The 22606-nt window shown below is 35.0% G+C and overlaps 1 protein-coding gene across 22 annotated transcripts in view; it reads left to right on the top strand.

The window, feature by feature from the left end:
- Positions 1–22606, top strand: part of TRDN (triadin) — a 225855-nt gene that overhangs the window by 184602 nt on the left and 18647 nt on the right. For 19 of the 22 annotated variants that reach the window (XM_072926827.1, XM_072926839.1, XM_072926836.1 and 16 more), the window contains 10 exons: positions 3279–3305; positions 4380–4427; positions 8779–8823; positions 9545–9562; positions 11167–11214; positions 12088–12108; positions 16219–16245; positions 17299–17334; positions 17539–17583; positions 18511–18546. In XM_072926827.1, coding sequence (XP_072782928.1) covers positions 3279–3305; positions 4380–4427; positions 8779–8823; positions 9545–9562; positions 11167–11214; positions 12088–12108; positions 16219–16245; positions 17299–17334; positions 17539–17583; positions 18511–18546 — 351 coding nt within the window. The remainder of the gene's footprint in view (positions 1–3278; positions 3306–4379; positions 4428–8778; positions 8824–9544; positions 9563–11166; positions 11215–12087; positions 12109–16218; positions 16246–17298; positions 17335–17538; positions 17584–18510; positions 18547–22606) is intronic. The other 3 variants (XM_072926825.1, XM_072926826.1, XM_072926832.1) reach the window with 3 other exon arrangements.

The raw sequence follows: 22606 nt of genomic DNA, 5'->3' as shown, positions 1-22606 counted from the left end.
TATAATACACCTGTAACTATCTAATCGGAAATAATTTTCCCCAGCTACAACATGTGTTATTATTCTGTTTTTCTTAACTAAAACAAGTTTTTCTGGCATAGCTTTCATTTCCTGCAAAACATATTCTTTTCTTACAGAATGTGCACACTCAGAAATGTATTTGCTGTCTGAATGGCAAATAACAGTTACATAGATGGAAAATAGACTTTATAATCAAAAAGCACATTCTGCTTTTAGCCTTACCAATTTATGGTTCAATAAAGTGCAGGATTTCATTTCTGAACCCATATCAGAATCTAATTTACAAAAATGTTCCATATATAATTAATACCCTTGCAGCCTTCAGAATAGTAGGCAAGTCAAAAAAATTTGAAGTGAAAAACAGCAAGATATCTATGAAGCCTATTTTCCAAGTTAAATTTAGAATGGCAGAAAAGACATTACAAATTTTTGCTGAGAGTAGAACCATATAATTTAATTGATCCAGTTCTTATGTAGCTTCAAATACTTCATCAAAAATCCAACTGTTTTTATTCTATTAAAATCTGACCTCCTCTAGTACAATTTAAGTGTTAAATAAATGAAAATAAAACACTTACTTAGGACTGAATTTTCTACCATTGTGAACAATAAATACTTTTTTACCCAGCAGGTAGTCCTGTTAGCTAATGACATCAGTACACCTATTTGAAATGAGACCAGGAGTTGATTTAGCCTAACACCCTCTTGCCATCAGTGGCCAAAACAAAAAAATGCTTGTTTGCACTTTCAGTGCAAGATACTACATGAAGTGTGTGTGATTCCCAGAGCTGCAAAACAAAGTTTTTAATTTCTCATCCTTTAAGCTAAATTACATATATCATTACACACTAGTCTGACCTGGACTATCATCTTGCCATTTTCACTAAGTAGAATAAAAATGAAGGTAACCATGTTATAGATAATTGTGTTACTGTAAAAATGAACCTAATGGTCTTGGGATTTCATTTTTTAAGTTTCTGCTTTGTCTGTACATCATTTGAGTTGCATTTTTTAATGCAAGAAGGATAACATGATTATTGAATTGAATGAAATCACAGCAAAACATACAGGTTTATATTTATGGCCCAAATATCATTTCAAAATTTCATCTTGCTGTTTTGTTTTGGCTCTTTTAATAGTAAAAAATATAGATTTTTTTTTTTTTTTAGAATAACCTAGAGATTTTTAGAATAACCTCTAGAGACTTTTAACTTTAGAATATCTACATTACTTTATCAAAATATCTGGTAGAAATATCTCTGAGGTTTATGCCAGAAATAAGGAAGCTGGAGTTTCAGGCAAAGCACAGATAGCAGTAATCTCAGTCTTCAATCTGTCTTGACGCCAACATTATACAAGTTTGTCTAATTAATGCCTCCACAGAAAAGATGAAAAAGGACAACAGAGATACTTTCACAAACTTCAGGGACTAGACTTTAACTGAGTTCCTGTTGTTTTAAACATTCTCTGTGATTTATATTTACCAATATAAAAGGGGAAATAACTGTTTTGGCTTCACTGGAAAGTTAAGGAGTAATAGTTTTGTTTTGATTTTAGCCAGATCCTAGATATGGATATTATTACAAAAGTTTGCTTGTAAACTTTGTTAAGCGGTGTCCGTAGAGAGTATTTAAATTAACACTGTTCATATGTAGCCTAGTTATGATTATTTTGGGTGATTACTGAGAGAGTTTTATGACACAATATTCTGTATTATTATGTAAGTCATTATATTAGTTAATGGTTTAATGTTCAGATTTGATTTAAATATTTGCTTTGAAATTCCTTTTTGAAAATTGAAATTTTTATTTCCTGAACATATCTCACTATGTCTTTTGGCACAATAAAAAATTAATTTCCTCTACAAATTTCTGACATATTTCACAGAAACTCAATTGCAATAGAATTTGCCTCAGCTTATGATACTTAGAGAATGACATTTTTGTTGGTTTTACAGTGTTAAATGAGTCTAATTTTACAAAAAAGTTTACTCACACACATAAAAATAACAAATGTGGCTTTGTCTTCGGACATTTTTTTTTTTTTTGAACACCTATTTCTGATTCCTCAGTTCAGAGCAAGCATATACACTTACTTTGTATCTTTACTCTTTATTATCCACAAAAATGTTCTGGGATTTTTTTCACTTTGTCCTGTACACCATCTCCAGTTGCTGTCTCCTTAAATTCACGACAATAACCTGCATTAGAGACTGGATATAAAATGGGAGTAGATTGTATACTGCAGGGAAAACAAGTGAAACAGAAACCTACATGCAGAGCAGTTTTTGGCCCAAGTGGGAGCTGGTGAGCTCAGGAGCTCAGTGAATCACAGCCTGGGAGCTCGCAGCAGCATTTTATTGCTTGTGCTGCTGGGGCTGCAAAGGCAGCTCATCCCCTGCCCTGCCACATCTCCTGGTGGGATTACTCTCTCCACACACAGAAGACACGCAGGTGGTAGAGCCTTTTTTCTCTTGGAAACAACAGCTGCATAGCAAAAGTCAAGAAGAAAATTCCAGCTGGAGGGCTAGGGCTTGACATTTCACTTCCTTCTGCAGAACCAATAATGACTTTGGGTACAGCTATCAAGCTCTCTATTTACCTGAGGAATGTTGCCTTAACATTCATGGAAAGTATTCATTTGGTTTTCAGTTTTATTTCATCTGCGATTTTTTTTTTCCTGGAAAAATGCAGAATATGAAATGGCACAAAGTTTAGAAGTTGCAGCAGTGAAATTCTTTTGTTTAGAAGTGTCCTAAGGAAGTTAATTAACATTTTCAAATGTCCTTCTACTCTTGGAATATCACTGAAGCCATCTGAAATTCATTGTCCTCATAGAGCAGGTGCAATTGTGAGGGACTGTCATCTTTAGACTGGCCTAGGTGTTGTTTCCTCACTCAAGCTAAAATTCATTTTCTGTCTTAGTGGGCACTAAGTAATCTAAGCACCTTACTTATCCAGGTAGTTTCCCTAGGTTTGGTATACAGTCAGTGTTTAGTGAGGATGACTCAGCCCTCAGAAGAGGTGCCGAGCCTTCCAGGGGTGTTTATACCGAATTTTGGGTAAATGAGGAATTCAGGATGCCTGCGTTCCTTAGATAAGTGTCCCATTTATGCATCTGGGGTGGACAGTGTAACTGTTGCACACTTCAATACAGATTTCACTGAAATTTTATGTCTAAAATGTCACTAAGAAATGAACTAAATTCTGCATCACAGCAAAAAAAATATTAAAATACACCTTTTTGTTTACTTCTAGCTTCCTCAGAGAACCCGCATGAACACAGTAAGTACGAAAGCAATATAGAATATTATTTTAACTTTCAGAAAGAAGGTATTTCCTTTTTTTTACAAAGTTTTAGCAGCTTACGGTGGAATCCATCAATGCAAACCCACACAACACTTTGACTTATGAAACTGGTTTTCAATGGCTGGCTCTGTTAATGCAGGACCAGGTGTGTTTGACGGGTTCCAGGTTGCATGGAAACCATTTTCCAATTCATCTGAGACCCACCTATGCCTTTTGCCTCCATGGCAGCTTTGCACTACGAAACAATCAAGGGGACCACAGATGGAGAAGGGTCTCTGCAATTTTCTGGCCAGGCCTCTGGTCCAAGTTTTAGAGGTTTATTTCTTGGTATGCTGCAGTGCTCACCTGCTGCACAGATTAGACTGCACAGCTACACATCAGAATTAAACATATTTTTAACATCCCTCTGAAATATTTTCTGTCTCATAATGTTGGGATTTGGATAGCACACTGTTTTCAAACAGCACAAAATTGCCTACACATTATATTGTAATATGGAATAATATCCATTATTGTTAGTGCCTCACAATATATTTATGGGATCCCCATACTAGCTAACATGAAGAAAACTATCTCTAGTCCAGTCAAATCCAGGACAAAGAAAAACATTGTTTCTTTTTCATTTATGTAGGATACTGAACATTTATTTGTCATTCTCCACAAGAAAACACCACTTCTGTTATAATAAAAGCTGCCATCATTTCTGTATTAAACATCAAGGAGAAATTTTGTATACAGAAGATCAGTGATAGCAATCACAATTAATGCTAAAAGCAATTAATCATTTTAGAAATTCATTACAATTGTAAAAATCCACAGAAAATAATTAAACCACACTAAAATTTAAAAAATAATTTTAATTATTTTAATTTTATAGGGAAAAAATAGTTAAACATTGTTTCTTGAGAATTATAGTTATCAAAAAATTCTTCTCAAATATAGTGGGAATATGTAATGCAAAGTCATCTTTTATAACTACAATGAGAATCTTTTCTTTTTAAAATCTTCTAAAAATAAAAAACCTTCTAATATAGGGGCTCTTATTTTCAGAGCATGAACGTGTTAAACATGACAAAGCTGCCTCTCAGACAAAGCCAGGTAGGTTTGGTAAGGTAACCTCCACTTACACCCGGCTCCAATTAATAAGGATATGTGTGGTCTGCAAAACTTGGACACTTCCTTGAGCTAGGCACAGCTGTTTTGCTTTGTGCCATTGGGGTTTTTCAGTGTCTTGGAGAGAAACAAAAATGAGGGTGACATTTAACTAAAAGGATTTGGCTGTCAGTTTTTGGCTGTTCTTGTGACTTTTCTCACTGGTGTAGTAAAAAGCATTAGCAAAACCCATTTCCCAGAGTGTGAGGAAGGAGTGCTTTAATGCCCTGCACTACGTCAAAGATGTGCACTGGGAATTAACCCTTCTCAACCCTTTCAGTAAATTAGTTATTACATTGAGTGTGGGAGCCCCAAAAAAGAGAAGCTACAATCTCATTGAGTACACACTGCAGTAGAGTCAGCCTCGAGATCCTGAAACTCAAAAGTAGCAGGAGCTGAGCTAAGAATAGCAATGCCAATCCTGGATTGACTGTGCACTCGGGTAAACTGTAAGTAGTACTGGTTGCAGTGAGCAAGACAAAGGATCCCTCTTTCAAACCAGAGCTCTGTTCTAATAATTTTTTTTGAGAAAGAAAGTACTCAAGGATCTACAGCTGGGTCTGGTGTGAATTAACAAGACTAAGAGGGTAACCTCACAGAAAACTCAGCTATTGATCCTCAGCTTACATCACTCCTGAGCAGTTTTCCAGTCCCCAGTCCAGAAGCAGTGGGGCCTGGAAAGAAAGTATCCACATCCCATTGACCTTTGCTGGAAGTGCTGCTGTTTGAACTTCACATTGAAATGAAGTGCTCATGAATAAGCGATTAAATAAACCATTTAAATGTTATGTGTTCAACAATAAGCAAACAGGCTTTATTTCATTAATTTTTTTCCTATTTTCTTAAGAAATAAATTTATCCTTTTTTTTTAGTACATTTCTCATTCATTTTTCTGCCTTGTAAGTTAAATATTTTCATAGTAATTTTCATATTTCTGGAAGCCTTGAGGATCTGATTTGTGAAGATGTATTGGTTTTGAGCCATTGGGGAAAAAATTTTTTTCTTCTTCTTTCTGTCACAGTGGCCAAGCTTTGTATTTAACTCACTGATCACTTTTTGTGTATTAACAGCTAGCAGAATGCTTCAGACATTAGATGAATTCAGCCAAGGCAAGAACGAGGAAGCCGAGCTTGGTGACCACAGTGGTGGCCAGAAAGTGGGTTGCCTGGAGGGGTAGTGTGATTACTCACCTTTCTTGCTAAATGAAATTAGTCCTGCTGCACAATTAGCCCAATCTCATCCACATAGCAGCAGGAAAAGAAATTGCCTTGGTAGGACATTCTCAAACATCAGAGCACTTTGTCACAAACCAGTATACTGGACTATTCAGGGCTTTACTCTCGCATACTACAGTACACTCCACAGCCAAGCCCTTGGTGTTTAGATACCTGAAGGGAAAAAAAAAAAAAAAGAAAATACTTGCTAAATTTCTTTTAGCATAAAATCTCTATTCTCAGATGATAAATGGTTGCTTTGGAGAACAGTGGTTGTTTTGAGTTTCACTTGATGACTGGAAGTATTAATCTGCAGGCACTGGTGGTAATAGTGCTTCTTCCTGCTGTGTGCCAAGGAGTGCTCTTGAGTTAACAGTTTGAATTATAAAAGCTTAATTCTGTACAAAGCAGTGGCCTCCTTTTTCACTTTGATTCAATGCAGCTTCAAACCATTTTTCTTATGTCTCCTGCTATGAGACTGAGAAGTATCACATGACTGAAATACTATGGAATTTCAGAAAATATATTGGTCCCATAGGGAAAAGTTTAAATTAGAGTGTTTTGTGTATGTCAGGGAAAGAAAGTAAAACAGGGGAATTCATTCCTTATGTAATTCTGCTGAAACTGCCTGCAATATACAGGGAAACTTTTACAGCCTTATTTTTTCCATTTAAATTAGATACATCAGAGAAAAAATTAATATTGATGTTTGTAGGGCTACAAAACTGGAGCCCTGCAGAATAAATTCTCTTCAATGAAAGATTTCAGAATTTTAAACTTTGGGCTTACTCAAAATCAGTATTTTTTAAAAATATTCATAACATCTATTTTTTTACTCTTTATAGCTTTATGAAGTCCTCGCAATTGTTTAATTTTGTATTTGAAAGACTCCTTATAGTAAAAAAAGAATACATGAAAATTTAGAAATATTACTTCTGTTCTTGGCAAAATAATATGTATTATCGTCATCATATGTTTTTCTCTGCTTTTGCTCATACGGAATGTGGTGAACAGATTGATTTTGTGAAGCTTCCTAGTGTTTTGAAGTGTATTCCCTTATAGACACTGTTCTCCTTAAGTCTGGATATTCTACTCCTTCAGTTTCCCTTCTGGCTACAACCAGAGGCTGGAAACTCAGAGAAAAAGCCAAGCAGCCCCCACCTATAATTCTGCCAGGGTGTTCTCCAGTGGGATCAGCAGACCAATATATGCTGTGTGGTTAGGTTGCAGAATAGGTAGGTGAATGAATACCAAAGAATTACTGTATTCATTCCCAGATGAATGCAAATCCAAAAGGCCTGTCCAGTTTTCAAGATAAATTCATTCTGAGAAGAAACACTGCTTCTACTTCCAAATTAATCAGATTTGCCATCCACTCACAAACTTATTTCCTTATTTCCTCACGTATTTGTTATCCCACAGTTACAAAACAAATATTGCTATACATTCTCAACAGAATTAGGAAAGGAAAAATTTCTTATTTAGTGTTGAAAAGTGTCAGGATAATATCCAAAGAAAGAGAAGCCTTTTTATTTTTACTTGTCATGAATCCATGGCAAGTTACAGGGCCTTTGTTTAAAGACAGCATATCAAGTTTTCTTCTGTATTGGTACATAGAAAGTTTAATGACCCAATCTAAATTAGCGAAATGCACCATTATATGTTAAAGCTCCTCTAACAGCAGAAAAAAAGACACTTTCACTCAGTAAGTTGCATCTTCAAGCTGCTGGTTGTGCTATAAAACATCTCTAGTTCCACAGATATTCACAACATGGAGATGAGATTTTTAATTCACAGCTTTCATAAGAAACTGGCAGTAACAACAGCTGAATAAGGGGGATAAAAGTGCCCTATACGTAATACAAATTAGGAGAAATTAAATTGACACATACCAGGAAAAAAATGAAAAGTATAGCAATGCAGAGCTATGTTTCATTTTCAAATAACAGAAAATATTAGTAACTGGAGAGCTTTATCCCTCATTAGTACTGATTTTCTTTCAGAAACAGACCAAATAAGCAAGAGAAGGGGACCAAGAGATATCTGCCCAACCTGATCTCCACACAGCTTTGATCTGATGCCTTACAGGGATCTTAGTGGAAAGGAAGGGACCAGAGGTGGATGGCTGCAAACTGCTTTCAGCAAGAGGAATGACAAATACTATGTCTTAAGCACATTTAAGAAGAATTTAGGAATACATATGATTGTTGAAAGGTAGAGGTTAGGAGAGGAGCTTGAATTCAGTTATGGAAAAAGACATAAAATGGAGTAGAGCTACAAAAGGATGAGGTGGAGTGAATTTAAAATCAACCAAACTGGGCTGAGAAGAAATCTGAACATAAACAGCCCAGTTTCCACCTGACTGGGATGTTGGGAAGGTAAAACAAACTTGATTAGAAAGTGCAATCCCACCAACTTTCTTGGAGAAAAGGAAGTTCAAGTCTGGTGGCCAATGTCAACATGGGTCCACATCATCTGAGAATTGTGCTGAGCAAATCCACAGGTGGCTCAAGTGCATGTGGGCTTGGGCAGTTTTGCCCATAAAATTAACAGAAGTTCAAGGCTGCTCCACGGTCTTGTGACAGATGTCCAGCTAGGTCTAGGTAGGCTTGTCCAGTAGCAGGTGGTACGGATTGGCATTTCAGACTGTCCCATCTGTCCCCCTCCGACCTGTTATGTGCTTGGGCATCTCCATATATTTTTCATCTTCTGAGTGCAGACACAGGTGGATACCTCCACCCATTTTTGTAGTTAAGCAGTCTCTAAAGGTCTAGAGGGTATCTAGAAGTTCTTAGTGTTGTTTAATACCAAAATACCAAACTGTTGGACTTTGACACACAGGAAGGTGCTGAGACATTAGGCCCAGTAATTTACTTTTTCCATGAACATGATCTCACCTTGCAGTCAGAACTCATAATGCCTGCATGCTGTTTTACAGTGCTATAATGGGATAGTGATACTGTAGGCATGCATTTATTTTGTCATTGTGAACCATTTGCATAATATCACCTATAGAAATATTTTTCCAATTATATGATCCTATGTTAACACATTGTGATTTTAATGCTGCTTTCACAATACAGAGGAGAAAATGAAAGAACCAAAGACTACTCCCACTGAGAAGTCAGGTAAGAATAAGTGATTCTCTCCTGATTGAAGAAGGGGGAGGGGGATATAAAACACTCTTCAGCACTCATCTAGTATAGTATATTTGCATTGCATTATTTTTTACAGTGTTTTGAAATATGTGACTGATAACAAAGCAAAACCAGCAGAGTGGAAATTGCAGCTTCTGTTCTACTAAGAATTGTTTTTCCAATGATGAAGACAGGTCAAGGCCTTTCAGCTCCTTAGCTGCTTGTTCCAGCCTCTCATTAGCCAGAGCTGGGCTAATGAAATGAGGTATAGCTGTAAATCAGAGCTCTGAAAGGATCCCAAATATGAGAATAACTTACCAGATGGATTAGGACTTTGGATCAGTCCTATGGAGAAAATGTATTTGGGACTAAACTCTAAATCTTTGGGTTTTAGCTATGATTACGACCATATAGTTTTTTTTAATGTAATGCTGACAGGAAAAAAATCAAGTAACAATGTGTGTTTTAGAAGCTGTGAAGAGTCAGATAAGGAATTATAACATTCTCATCATCACTGGCAGTCAACACAAAGCTGTCTGAACTTTAGGAATTCAGATGCTGTGCATCCCTGCACAAGTAGGCGAAGCTAAGAACAAGTGAGAACTAACTCTGATAAAATGCTTGAATGTTAAAAAGAAAAGGGAAAAAAGAGTATCTTTTTTCTTCTTTCTGTATCTAACTATTACAATTTTACCTCTTTTGTCTTCTGTAGCCCAGGCAAAGTCAGCAAGTATGTTATTCTTACCTTAATCAGAAAAATTCCTTTAAAATTTTTGGATACATGTATCTTATTTTACTTTTACACGAGGAAGCATGCCCTTGGCAATTTCTAGTTTTGCTTAAAATTATAGAGTCTTTATCACAATGTCTCCCATCGCTTTCATTTAACATACTGTCTTGTCATTGCTATTTAAAAGCCCATTTGACATAACCTATTGCTTCAGTGCAGGAGTGAATTCATTCTACGCTTCCCATATCAAAAGACCCATCAACAAAAGTTCATATAGGAGTTACAAGTCTTTTAAAAATCACTATTAACATTGCCTGGATTGAATAAATGTTCCTGCTAAGTTAAAAAAATAAAAATAGAAATTAATTTAATATAACTGCATCCTGAATTCTTCTCAATCAAAAAGGACTCAAGTGTCAATACCTTAGCTACCACACAACCTGCTCATTGATTTTCTATACCTTTGACACCTTCAGAATGCAGATTCCACTACAATAATAATAATTAAAACTGTCATTAATTGCCCAAATAATTTAATGATCAAAAAAGTCCTGATATGGGAACCACTCTTCACTGAACTAATTTTTCATTCATGCTTCAGAAAAGCATTTCCCATTTGAAATTCTGTATGATGTCTTCATCTCAGCATTTCTCAACTTGTCTCCCCACCTGAAATCAGTTACTAGGAGTTCAATTATTTATCTGAGCAGCAGAAAGGCTGAGGCATATTGCCCTTTTTTCTGAGGCCATTCACATTTTCAGCACTTTCCACTTTACAGCATGCTTTTGGGTCCTCATTTCTTAAAAGGAAAGTGATGCACATTACTTGAGCTGTGGGAACATCACCTGGAAACAAGGCCAGCAGAGCTGTCCATTGATTTCACAACCATAAATTGTATTTTGGCCCGTTTCCATCACATAGCTGCTACTGTGCTATGAGATCCGTGGGGTGGGGATTTTTCTAAGTCTGATTTTTGTTTGCTAGACCTATTTGAAAAAAAAAGAAGCTTCTTCAACTTTTCTATTTCCAACAACATCACATAAATTATATTTTTTTCAGTAATAAATATGAAGTAGAAAGATGGGAGGAGGGGTAGAGAAGCAGACATGTGGAGATGAGATGCATTTTCCAAACCTAAAAATAATTTATTCATTTGTAATAATATGTGTCTAAGACTTTGAACACTTAAGTATATCTGAACCAAGAACAAAGAATGAGTGAATGGTTGCTCTGAATGAGTTTACTCTGCACTTTCCAATAATAAAACTTGAAAATAAATAAAAATTATATTTCAGAAATTACAGAAGACCCTACAAACTTCTTCCTTAAGACACATGCATGACTCTTAGTAGCATTAATAGCAGCTGTATTTGTGAAGGTATGTGCAGTACTAATGAACTTTGCTATTTTGTGGCAGATCCCTCAGTGGATAGTCTTTTAATAACCCTTCATTTGTAGGTTTCTTTTTCAAAATAACAGCATGAAACAAGAGTTAATTCTGAAAAACATACATGCAATCCTACTTACTAAAAAAAAGAAATGTAACTTAGAAACATTACAGAAATTTTATTGTTATTCTGTTTGGGTTTTTTTGTTTGTTTAGAGCACGAAGCAGTCAGACATGAAAAAGATGTCCCCCTTACAAAACCAGGTAAGCATTCCTGCATTTTATTTTGCATATTTATTTTGAAAATGTTATTTACAGAAATAGTGAAATACAATTGCAAATGACAAATGTCAAAACCATTGTCCTGTGATCTATTTTGATGTATGGAATGGCCCTGACATGCCATACCAGAAACTGAATAGCCCAGTACATACTTGCAATGCTGCTCGTCATTTTAAGATATAGATATATGTACACATCAAAGGTCAAATTTCTGCCTCTGTAATTCCATTGATGTCAAAGGCATATGCCAGCAAAGACTTTGAACTGCTTTCTGAAACTGCTTACTGTAAACGGTTCCATTCTGCTAATTATTTGTGGGGGTCTGCCTTTTATCTGGACTTCACAAAACAGTTAACCTCCCAGGATGAGCAATACTTAAATTTTCATCCATTGCAGGCATCATGTGACGTAGGATTTAGATCTTGATTTGGCACCATCCATAATCTGTGGTAAATGTCTCTGATATCACAGCTCATGCACAGTTGCACTTGCACATGACAGATCAAAATTGATGCTGGTATAGGAAGGAGCATTGTTTAGTTTCACTGTAGACTGTCATCACTGGTTTAAAAAATATCTGCTCCGTGCTTCTTCATGAAAGGAAATAAGTGAAGAATTGAAATTTTTATTGTTAATATTAGTCATCCTTAACTCTGGTAAAACAATTACAGTCTGTAAATGAGAACACCCCTACTAATATAATTCATTATTAGATTGTTATTAATTACTGTGAGATCAGTAAAATTATGTTGTGATATGTGGAAACATATAGAACAAATATAGCCATTTTCTGCCATAACAATATGCCAAACCTGACTGTTTTGACCATTTTTCTTTCTTCTTTTTACTTCCCAGTCAAACCAAAAAACACTGCAAGTACGTGTAATGACTTATTTCTTATGGAATATGAACCTTCTTTTCAGATGCATGTTTTCTAAATTTGCTTTTTTGCAATTTTGTCATGTTAGATATTGCTATTTTCTTGCTTATACTACAGATACTCTTGTATTCTGTCTGCTTACTGACAGCCAAACACAACAAAATCAAGCACATTTATAATGCAATATTGTGAAGATGCAAGATTCAAACTCTGTTTGCAATTTTTGCTCCCTAGAAAATAATGTAAATTACAGGTAGCAAAATTGATATTCTGGTGGGTTTAGATTGGTGTAGATGTATAATTTATATTTATGCAAATATACTGTTTATTGAAAACAAGAAAATAGCTTGCATCATAACTGACTTAGTCAACCTTTTCCTTAATTCTTTTACCATTTAGAAATTACTTACATCATTAACTCACTAAGCATGTTGTTGGCCTTGTTCAAATAAAATCTTTTTTTAATAAAAAACCTAAATTAAATTAAAGAAGAGAAAGAAATCTTTCTAATTTATGTTAGTTTTAAGGAGGATTCAAGGGGAATTTGTCACATTGCAAAAACTTCCACTGAAGTCATGGGATAATGTCCTTTATAAAGTCATTTTTAAGGAAGGCTTCTGAACAGATGAAGACTGGGATCTATGCGTATTGTGGCATGGATTCGTGGTCAGACAAGAATCAGAAATGCTGAAGTATGGACCTTCAAAGATTAATTAGCTGTCGATTCTTTAGCACAGGATCTGTGGGGTTTTTTTTGGTGCTGTGCCTGGCACATTAAGACCAAACCATGTGTTATTCTGGTGGAAAGTAAGCTGGCGACAAGGCAAAGCAAAATTATTTGCTTAAACTTCCTAGACCGGTCACCTGTGCTAGGTGTTTAAAGTTAGAGAGGATGAATACCTGCTCTTACACACCTGTAGGAAAACAGTGTTACTCTGAACCCCACATGCAGAGTGAAAGTGTGAGCATCTGAAATGTGCTTACACTGAAGGATCCCCTTCAGCCCTGAACTGCAATGTTCCATTTCTGAGTTATTACTGCAAAATTATTACTTTCTGTGAAGCTATCCATGGGCTTATTTCCACTTTTGCCAGTATTTTAAGAAAATTTTGTTCTATTTAATTATATTAATCACTTTTACTCAGTCTTGTTTTCTCTGGATCTGTTTACTGACATTACTGTAATGTCTTCAGTGATTTGTCTGAGAGACCCAGTGATGTCACTCACTACTGTTAGAGGCTCATCACAGATTTAAGTGACTAATTCTTTATGCTTTCATCACAAAAATCACTGTCTACAATGATTTTTTATCGAGAGCTATATTACCCTGGTATATTGTGAATATAAGGAGTAGCCGGAATATTTTTCCCTTGACCTTTGCAGGGGGATGTTTGTACCATATTCTTGAGCTTATATTCTGCTGCTTGTAATAATTATAAAGGTTAACAGTGCCTTTAGAAAAAGAAAAAACAAGAAAAAAGAAAGAGAAAGAGAAAGAGAAAGAGAAAGAGAAAGAGAAAGAGAAAGAAAAAGAAAAAGAAAAAGAAAAAGAAAAAGAAAAAGAAAAAGAAAAAGAAAAAGAAAAAGAAAAAGAAAAAGAAAAAGAAAAAGAAAAAGAAAAAGAAAAAGAAAAAGAAAAAGAAAAAGAAAAAGAAAAAGGAAAAGAGAAAAAGAAAAAAAGAAAAAAAGAAAAAGAAAAAAAAAGAAAATAAAAGAAAAATATGAAAAAAAAAAACAGGATCAAGCAGACCTATGGTCATTTACAAAAGTAATTGTCTATACAGTGCCCCTTTTTGAGTAAGCCATCCTTAAAGAGATCATGCTTAAGATTTTAAACACCAGAGCTGCCTATTTTAAATTGATTTTCTCCACTTAAAGGACAACACTTAGTTGTATCACTGCCTTCTTTATTTATAGAGGTCTAAATAGCTTTGCTTCATGTATTTCTTAGCCAGGTGTACAGTGTGCTTACCACACAAGCCATGTAGCATTTGTGAAATTCAGTATGAGATGTAGGAATGGATATGAAATACTCACTGATTTTGGAGTACAGGTCCAGTGGAATGTAAAATAAATTAATACATTTATCCTGGTCTGAATTCATTCACACTTTGTATCTTGTTCAGTCTTATTGTAAAAGCAAATGTGGTTTAAGTTAGTAAAGAAATTGGATCATTAGGGGATGCAGGTATAAACAGAAAGACAAGGCTGAGTTTGAAAACTACGAAAATTAATATCACAAATAATTTCATAATAGTAACTTGCTGCCATGATCTAACCTGGCAGGCAGGTATACACTACACAGCCACTCACGCGATTTTATAAGCAATTAGTAAATCATTTTTCACTCTTTCTGTTTTAGTGTACAGGAGAGTCTTTGACAGCCATTGACCATACATCAAACTTGAATATGTAATGAAACAGAATTAACTTCCTGCATACTGATTAAAGACTCACAAGTTGTGAGACATTACCTTGAACAGAAAACAAAGCTAGTGGCAGATCTTACACATGCAGGAATACCAAACTGTAGTTTGCAGTCAAGAGGAAGAACATGTAGGCTGATATTTAAAAATAACCCTAAGAATTGGCAAATTATATTCCCACTTAGGTTTATCATAAAAGCCCCATAATACGGGTAATATATGTCCCAGTGTTCTCAAAGTGGAAGTTTGTTTATGCATTGAGAAGGGGAAATGGCCCTTACACTTCATACAACAGAGGGTCAAACCTACTGCCCTTCAGGCCAACAGACTTCCCATACCTGACTATCCAAGTAAATCTATTCATCCTAAATTAGGGTACATGCACATAACTGGACCCATCCAAATCCCTCAATTAAGAAATGAGAGCATGAAACTCTTTCCTAGATTTAGTACCTCAGAAAAAAATCTTAGTTTTTTTTCTTCTGAAAATGAAAAATCAAATTAATTATTCCATGTGTCACAATTCAGTAATGTGTAATCTTTAAGAAGCTATGAGTAAGATCATAAGCAAAAAGGTAAATATTAAAGGACTTTAGCATGTCAGCATTTAACAGCAGCAAAACTGGCCTTTGCTGAATGCCCATGGTGCCTAAGCATTAAGCACTGACATTTACAGGCCTCCTTATTGGCCAAAACTTGAGTGAAAGTATCCTGGGATGGGTTAGGGAAAATGATGCTTAATTGCTCAGTCTTCCTTTGGAAAAAGCATTGATTGAAACATTTTCACCTTGGTGTGAGCTCACATTCATCTGAAACTAAAACTCAGCAGGAAGAAAGTACAGAGACATCTCAGTCAAAGGAATAGCTTTAAATGCTTTGTGATCTTATTCCTTTTTTGTCCTGCTCCAAGGAAAAGCAGCTTTGCTTTTTCTTTCAAACTGTATTCTTACATAAAACTGTGACTACTGAAGTAGTGATGGGTAAAAATTCTTGGATTCAAAGTTGCAATGTAATTAATTTATTTGATTTAAAATGAGTGATAATGATTTACACCAGAGAATTTCTATCCACTGGATGGACCAATTTTCATCAATTATTTTGGGTATTATAATAGCACAAGAATGTATGCTTCTCTTGTGCTAGGTGGTGTGGAAAGATGACGTCAAAATCTCTCAAGAGATTTTATTCTTAAAAGGCAAGTGAAACTGCTAGTGTAGGAGAAACACTTAGGGGTCAATGCCAGCTATTCAAGGTCAGTATCAGACTTTGGCTGGGAAATGTGGATGATAAGGAAAGAGAGGTAACAATTAAACTGAATGCATTTTTTGGAAAATAGCATAGTCAGCTATAACTTTAAAGGTACACTTAAAAATGAGTCTGTTTAAATATTTGTTTGCTGGAAAGCTTTGGTTGGCGCAGTGTTTGCATTTGCAGGAATCATTGTATGCTGGATTATAGTACATCAAAGAGTGAGACTTTTATCTGTCAGTGTGAAATTCTACCTACACGCTCATTGTTAAGGTACATTTGTTCGTAAATTAATACCCTGCAGAAAAATTGCAGATGAAAGAGATCTATTTAAATGGTTGCTTGCCCTGAAAAAACATGGTACTGAATTTCTTGTTCCTTTCTTTCCCTTCCCCGCCCCCTTTCTCTTCATTACTGGCTATTTTCCTGGAGAGCCAACAGCTGAAATCCCAACATCAGGTAAATATTACATTTTTCTAGTATGCCTCATGGAAAGAACTAATGAACATACCAGTGTTGATTAATACATTTTGCTCATCAGTAAAGAGCAGTGATAACATAAAGCAGCCTGAGTCAAGTGACAGCACTGCAGCTACAGAGGTCTCTGCCATAGGCTCTTCTTTCCATCTGATTATGTGATTTGCACTGTTCACCCTCTGCAGCATGTTTTGGAAAGCTGGACACAGGTGATCCTCACTCAAAGAGCTGGTTGTGAATCAAGTGACACACGCACCAGAGGATGCTGAAGAAAACGTTATTATTACTGGTGGGATGATGCAAAGTGCAAATGAGCCATTTGAAGGCAGCCAGCTATTTTTCTGCTGTAGCCAGCAGCGAATACTGAAATGGGCTCAGGTGCCTGAAGTGATATACTTTGCTTAATTTGGTTGAATGGAGTCACAGGCCAAATGCATTTGCAGCTGCAGCAAAAGGATGCAGAAAAGGAAGCAGTGCATGCTCTAAATGAATGTAGACTAGGAAAAACACCCTCCCAATAAAATAAAACACAATCTATTGCTGCAGGACTTCTGAATGATCACATATGGCAGTTCTAAAGTTCATCTAGCTCCATATCCTGGGGATTTTTGTCTGTTTATTTCTTTCAGATGTTTGAGATCACTCTGGGAAAGAGAGTAAGAAGCAAGCAATAGGCAGAGTCCTTCCCTAGTGTATTTTGGCAAACAAACAAATCTGGCAGTAGTTAAGGAATTGCAGAATTCAAGTGCTAAACTCTTTATCAGGGTTTTTTTTTTTTAAACTACTCTGCAACCAGCAATATTCAAACAATTTCTAACCACTCTACACAAAGCCCAGAACTTCTAAGTGCCACTAAGTGTAGCAGGCACTGTTGCAATAGTACAGGCATTATAAACATGCCATGAGACACATTTACCACAGTAATTCTTCCAGGGAAATTACCAGTGAGAGAATCTTTACACAATATACTTATTATAAAAGGCCTGTATTTTTGATGCCTGTCACTTAACGTTATTTTTTTGCAAATCTTTCTAGCCACAAAAAAACCAAAGACAACTAAGGAAAAAGAAGGTAGGAATTTATTCTATGTGTTCGTATATATGTAGACAATCACAATAAAAATATTATGAGATTGCAAATTTGCATGTATTGTTGCTTGAGGCAGTCCCTAAAATATCTGTGTTAATTCTCATAGAATTTTACTTGAAAACTCTGGGTAAAATCTATTCAACAGTCAGTTTACCAAGCTTTAACTGTGCTACTTTTTCTTTGTAGAAAAAACAACTGCGAAGAAACAGCTGAAAGATGAAAAAACTAAAGGTAATAAAGGGATGAAAATCTCTGCAAATAGCAATAAAAATGCAAACATTCAGGTTTGGGGGATTTTTTGGGATTAGAAAAAGGAGCTTTTTTAGTCTTTCTACATACATGCAAGTAAACCAAAATGATGAAATTGTACATAAATCCCCAGTAATTTAATGTGTGGTGCCTCCTTTGCATATGAGTATCAAGGATTTCATCAGCAGATCCAGTCTTGCTGCCCTGTCTGTGACCCTCCCTGGCTGGCACAGCAGGGTCTGTCCAGCCCCCAGCACTGTGGCCCAGGATTATCCCAGGCTCTACCCAGTCTGCTCTTGTGCCCCCTAAAGTGGTAGTGCAAAGTTCATCTCTGTAGCTTCTATGGTGCCTTAGGTCACCTGCTTCATCCCTTAAAATATCTTAACTGATACACAATAATTACACAAGACAAACTTCATGATCACCCATATTCTGGCTAACCTCTTGGCCACAGCACTGCCTTGATTGTTTCCTCACAGTAATATGCAAATAGAGAAATTCTTTCTGCTATACCTCTAAAGATAATTAATAGCCATAAATTACAGTATTTTATTAGGTAAGTGATTGAAGACATAAATATCTTCTCTACATTGGCTAAATACAATGATTTGCATACAAAATTTGCACACTGAAATCTCAAACCTCAAAAGACAGCAGTGGCGCTGGTGCCAGTTCACTAAACCACTGTCTAGAAGCAGTTTGCTTATATGGTTATACTGGAGAGAAAATATATCTGTTTAAATTATTTACTAGGAGAGTCAGGCTTTAAAAAAATATGGTTTATAGAAATTCTTATTTGAGAGATTATTCCTAGAAACAAACATGTTTCTTATTGAAATTTTTTTTCAGTATTTTGACCTGAAACTGTAGACTAATTTAGTATCTATGTTTTTTAATGTGTCCCACCAGTGAAAGAAGATCCACGACATCAAAACCTGACATCAGGTACACAATTTTTCCTTGTTATAAAACATTCAGGAAGGTTTTAGTTTGTTGTTTGGTTTTGTTTGGTTTGTTTTGGGTGGTTTTTTTTTTTTTTTTCTTTTTTAGGGGAGATCACACATTATTTTCACATTTCTCATTCAAGTCTATGAAACAAGATGTGCGACAAGCCAGGCAAATCAAATCCACAAATCTTTTTCCTGTGAAGAAGGAATTGCTGAATCGGTATTGCTTTACCACCTTTCTAAATTTTTAAACACCTATGCATCTGATTACCTTATAAAACAAGAGGTCTGTAATTAATATGGCAGTGCAGTATTTAAAACTAACATTTCCTCCTCTTTTCCTAGAAAAATCTTTTCCACAACTAAGTCTCACAGGGAGAAACATGTTCAATTTGTTTTCTCTCACATTAATAAGTATTGCCTCTCATCACAATCTGTCCCAGCTCCAGCAAAAATGATGAATAAAGATTAGCATCTCCGGAGAAAATCTCCCTCCATTGTTTAATCATGTTCTTACTAGTTTACAGAAAAAGGAAATATAAGTTCCAAATTCTTGACTAGTATAAATTTAATTAATAGCTATGACTTCTGTGGAACTGCATTAATTCATGACAGACAAGGTCTTTAATCTCACCTGACATCTAACTGGTTTACATAGAAAATATGAGCTACATATGAATATGGTTCCTCCTAATGCAACTTTGTAGTCTTAACCTACTGAGGAAAGTATTTCACTTCTAATTATCCAGGCTATTTTGTTGTATACGTTTTTTTGACTTCTTTACTGTAAATAGAATGATTTAGAGTCCTACAATCATGATATAAAATGTGTAATATGTGTGCAGTTATATGTATCTATTTATTTAGAAATATATTTATCCATGTGTAGAAAATTTAAATCATAGAAAAATCAAAAAGATATCTAAATATAAAACAAGTGAAGAACAATCTGTTTTTAAGGAAGAGAGAGTACAAATCAAGTGCTAAATAAAACTTGGATTTGTTACCATGTGTATTATATGAAAGTATTTGCACACACGGCTCACTTTGTTTTATAAGGTCAACTACATTTACAAAGAAGAACAGCTTTACTTTTTTCTTTAATCAGGAGCACAAAGATATGGAGTCAGAGATAGACTTCTATTCCTCTAGATTTGTATGTTGTCAACTGACAGATACAGAAGGCAGAATCCACGCCATCAAAAATGTATTGCTATTTAACACTGATTTTTTTATAGATCAGGAATAATAATAATCATAATAATAATAATCATAATAATAATCAGTACATTAAACCAAATATTTTGCCATGAGAGAAAAGAATTCTTCTATGCATTAAAATCTCAAATTTATTGCAAAACAAAAATGTACTAAACATTTTCTCTCGCTGGACTTTCTCTTGCCTACCACCCTCCTACAAAATTTGCATCATTCGAAAACTGTGTTTCTGTGATTTTCATTTGCATTACTTATGATGATTGTTTAATTCAGTTGTATGTTACCACTGGGCAATTATTCTCGACTGGACATTTCTCAGATCATAAGCAGCTCTGTGCAAAATAACTGGCTTTGCAAAGAGAACTTACTATGTAAGTGGTTTTAAAATATTTATTGTCCACCAAAAAGAATACTATGTTTTCAGAAAATGGACGAAAGGTTTCTAGAAGAACATCAAAGCTACTCTTTTGGATGTTGTTTTTCGGCATTTGCTCAAATTGAGAATTTAAAAGTTAGATCAAATTCTAGGTAATGTACACTTGAATTGGAACTTGATAACTTTTACCTGTTCTGCTTGCAGATGAAGCCTGTATTTTTTCCCAGTTCACTGAACACTAATTTTATTTTTCTGATAAATGAAAGTGGGAAAGGATTTAATCATTCTAAGCTAATCTAAAACTTTAAATAGGAAATCTTCATTCAGCCTTCAAAAGCTGAATAGATTCCCATGTTCTTAGATTTTGCTCAGAAGTCTTCAACCTTTACCTCATATTAAAAAGCAATCAGATAAAGAAGATTAAGCAATTTTAAAAGCTGTATATAGCTGCAATTTTAGAGTGCACCACATTTGAACAGAATTTTAAGCACTCCTGTACCTTTCATAAATAATGGTGCAATGTGCAGTAGATACTAAATTTCACTCTCCTATAGATCTGCAAGCAATTAATTGGAATGCTTTCCTCTTCTTTTTTCTCTTCTAAATGTCACAGTTGACACCTGTACTGAGACTGAAATTTACCAACAGCAATAAAAAAGGGAATTCTTGGAATTTCATTTTTAGCTCTATCTTATAACAAATGTATTTGGAAGCATGCAGAAGCAGGTTTTTTTGACTCTTGGAACGAAATTTGAGGAGCATAAAAATTCAACTCTCTAGTGAGGATTATCTACCATAATCTTTATATGAACAGCTGTACACTTATACATGTTATAATTTTTCTTAAGGCTAACATCAGAGAAAGAAAATCGAAATGGATCAAAAGTTCATTATATTTATCCTAATTACCATCCAACTGCCCTCTTGAATAAAAATTCTGGAACTGATGTATATTACATTTATAATGCAGAATACTGCTTATATGAACATACTACACAAGAACTTTTATGGAAGGAAATGCACCTCAACTAGATTTTTCATCTACTTCTGCAATGATAGAGATTCTCAAATACAATACCTGTTCTCAAACATTTTCTATCATAAAGAGCAATCATTTCATCATACTATCAATATATATTCAATGCCACATATTAATCCCCACATGAAAACCTCAACAACTGCAGAGGGTGAATTCATTATATGTCTTATAAGCATGTGGGAGTTGGTTTATTACTGAGGTTTTTTCAGTGCTTTGCACTTTCTGTCTAGCAGAATATTTTCCAAAGCAAAGATAATTTCCAAATCTGCAAAAGCAGAAAGTTTTGTTTGATGTAAGGTTTGATATGACAGCCATTTGGGAGACTATGAAGGAGGTTTCATCAGTGCTGAGGGAATGTAAACTTGTCAGCAGTGCAATGTGTGAGATTTTTCCCATATATAATTATTTTCAAAAAGAATAATATAACTTCATTTTTTATCTTGGTTCTGGAACATTTGAAGAGTTTAGAGTAAAACATGATATTTTTCATTGTTTTGGAGTAGTAAGTTTCGTCAAATTCATTAAGCACAAACACTGGTAATATTCTATAATATAGAAGCATTGAATGACTTTAGAAATATTGCACAATAGTCAAAAAAGAAGGCAAGAACTTCATCTTCATCTATCTGCAGTGCAGATAACTCTCACCTATAGACAGGTGATGAACTGCAGATACCATATTCTCTACTCTATTGCCACCCAGTCTCTGTGTCTCAGATGTATGTTCTGATATACTCTCAGCAATTTCTTCCAGAAATTCAGCTGTGTGAACTTGTACTAACTAGAATTTTCTCACCAGAATTCAGCAATAAATAACTAATATTTATGTTGTTGTTTTCTGGACATAAAAAAGTCTGTTGCTTGCTAGAATATCATTAGAAGGAACTGACACACTGAGAAGTTTCAGAATTTCTCATAAAATATCTGTTCTCATTTATTTACAAGACTTGTGTCTCTGTAGGTTATTATCATTAAGATTTTCATCACACTCCAGTACAAGAATTCAGCATTAGAGCAGGATGAACTCTGTACTAAGGCTGCTTGAAGGAGAGTCCATGTAGAACACCCTCCATTCTGTGGATATACAGGAATGTCTCAACATTTCATGTTGGTCAGAATTGTGAGGACCAAACCTGTATATGTAGGACTTCCATCAATTTGATATTAGTCATTCCATTATCCTGAAGTTGGCTTTTAAGCAAATACTTGGGGACTAAATCTCATCAGGCTTGTCTGAATGAAGACATGGAGAAATATTGCCCATTTAGAAGATGCATATGTTTAAAGAGCACAGTTAAACCATGCTAAATGCTGGAGTGGTCATTTATTAAGAACTAAGGAGACCTTGAGTTAACTTAGTTTAACCTGCTGTGAAATTTTCACTGAGTCTGCTTTAATTCTGAATAAGCATCTACACAACATTTT

This window comes from Taeniopygia guttata, chromosome 3, assembly GCF_048771995.1.
Source record: "Taeniopygia guttata chromosome 3, bTaeGut7.mat, whole genome shotgun sequence".
NCBI lineage: Eukaryota > Metazoa > Chordata > Aves > Passeriformes > Estrildidae > Taeniopygia > Taeniopygia guttata.
The sequence above is the reverse complement of the archived record's forward strand: the minus strand, read 5'-3'. Positions and strand labels throughout refer to the sequence as shown.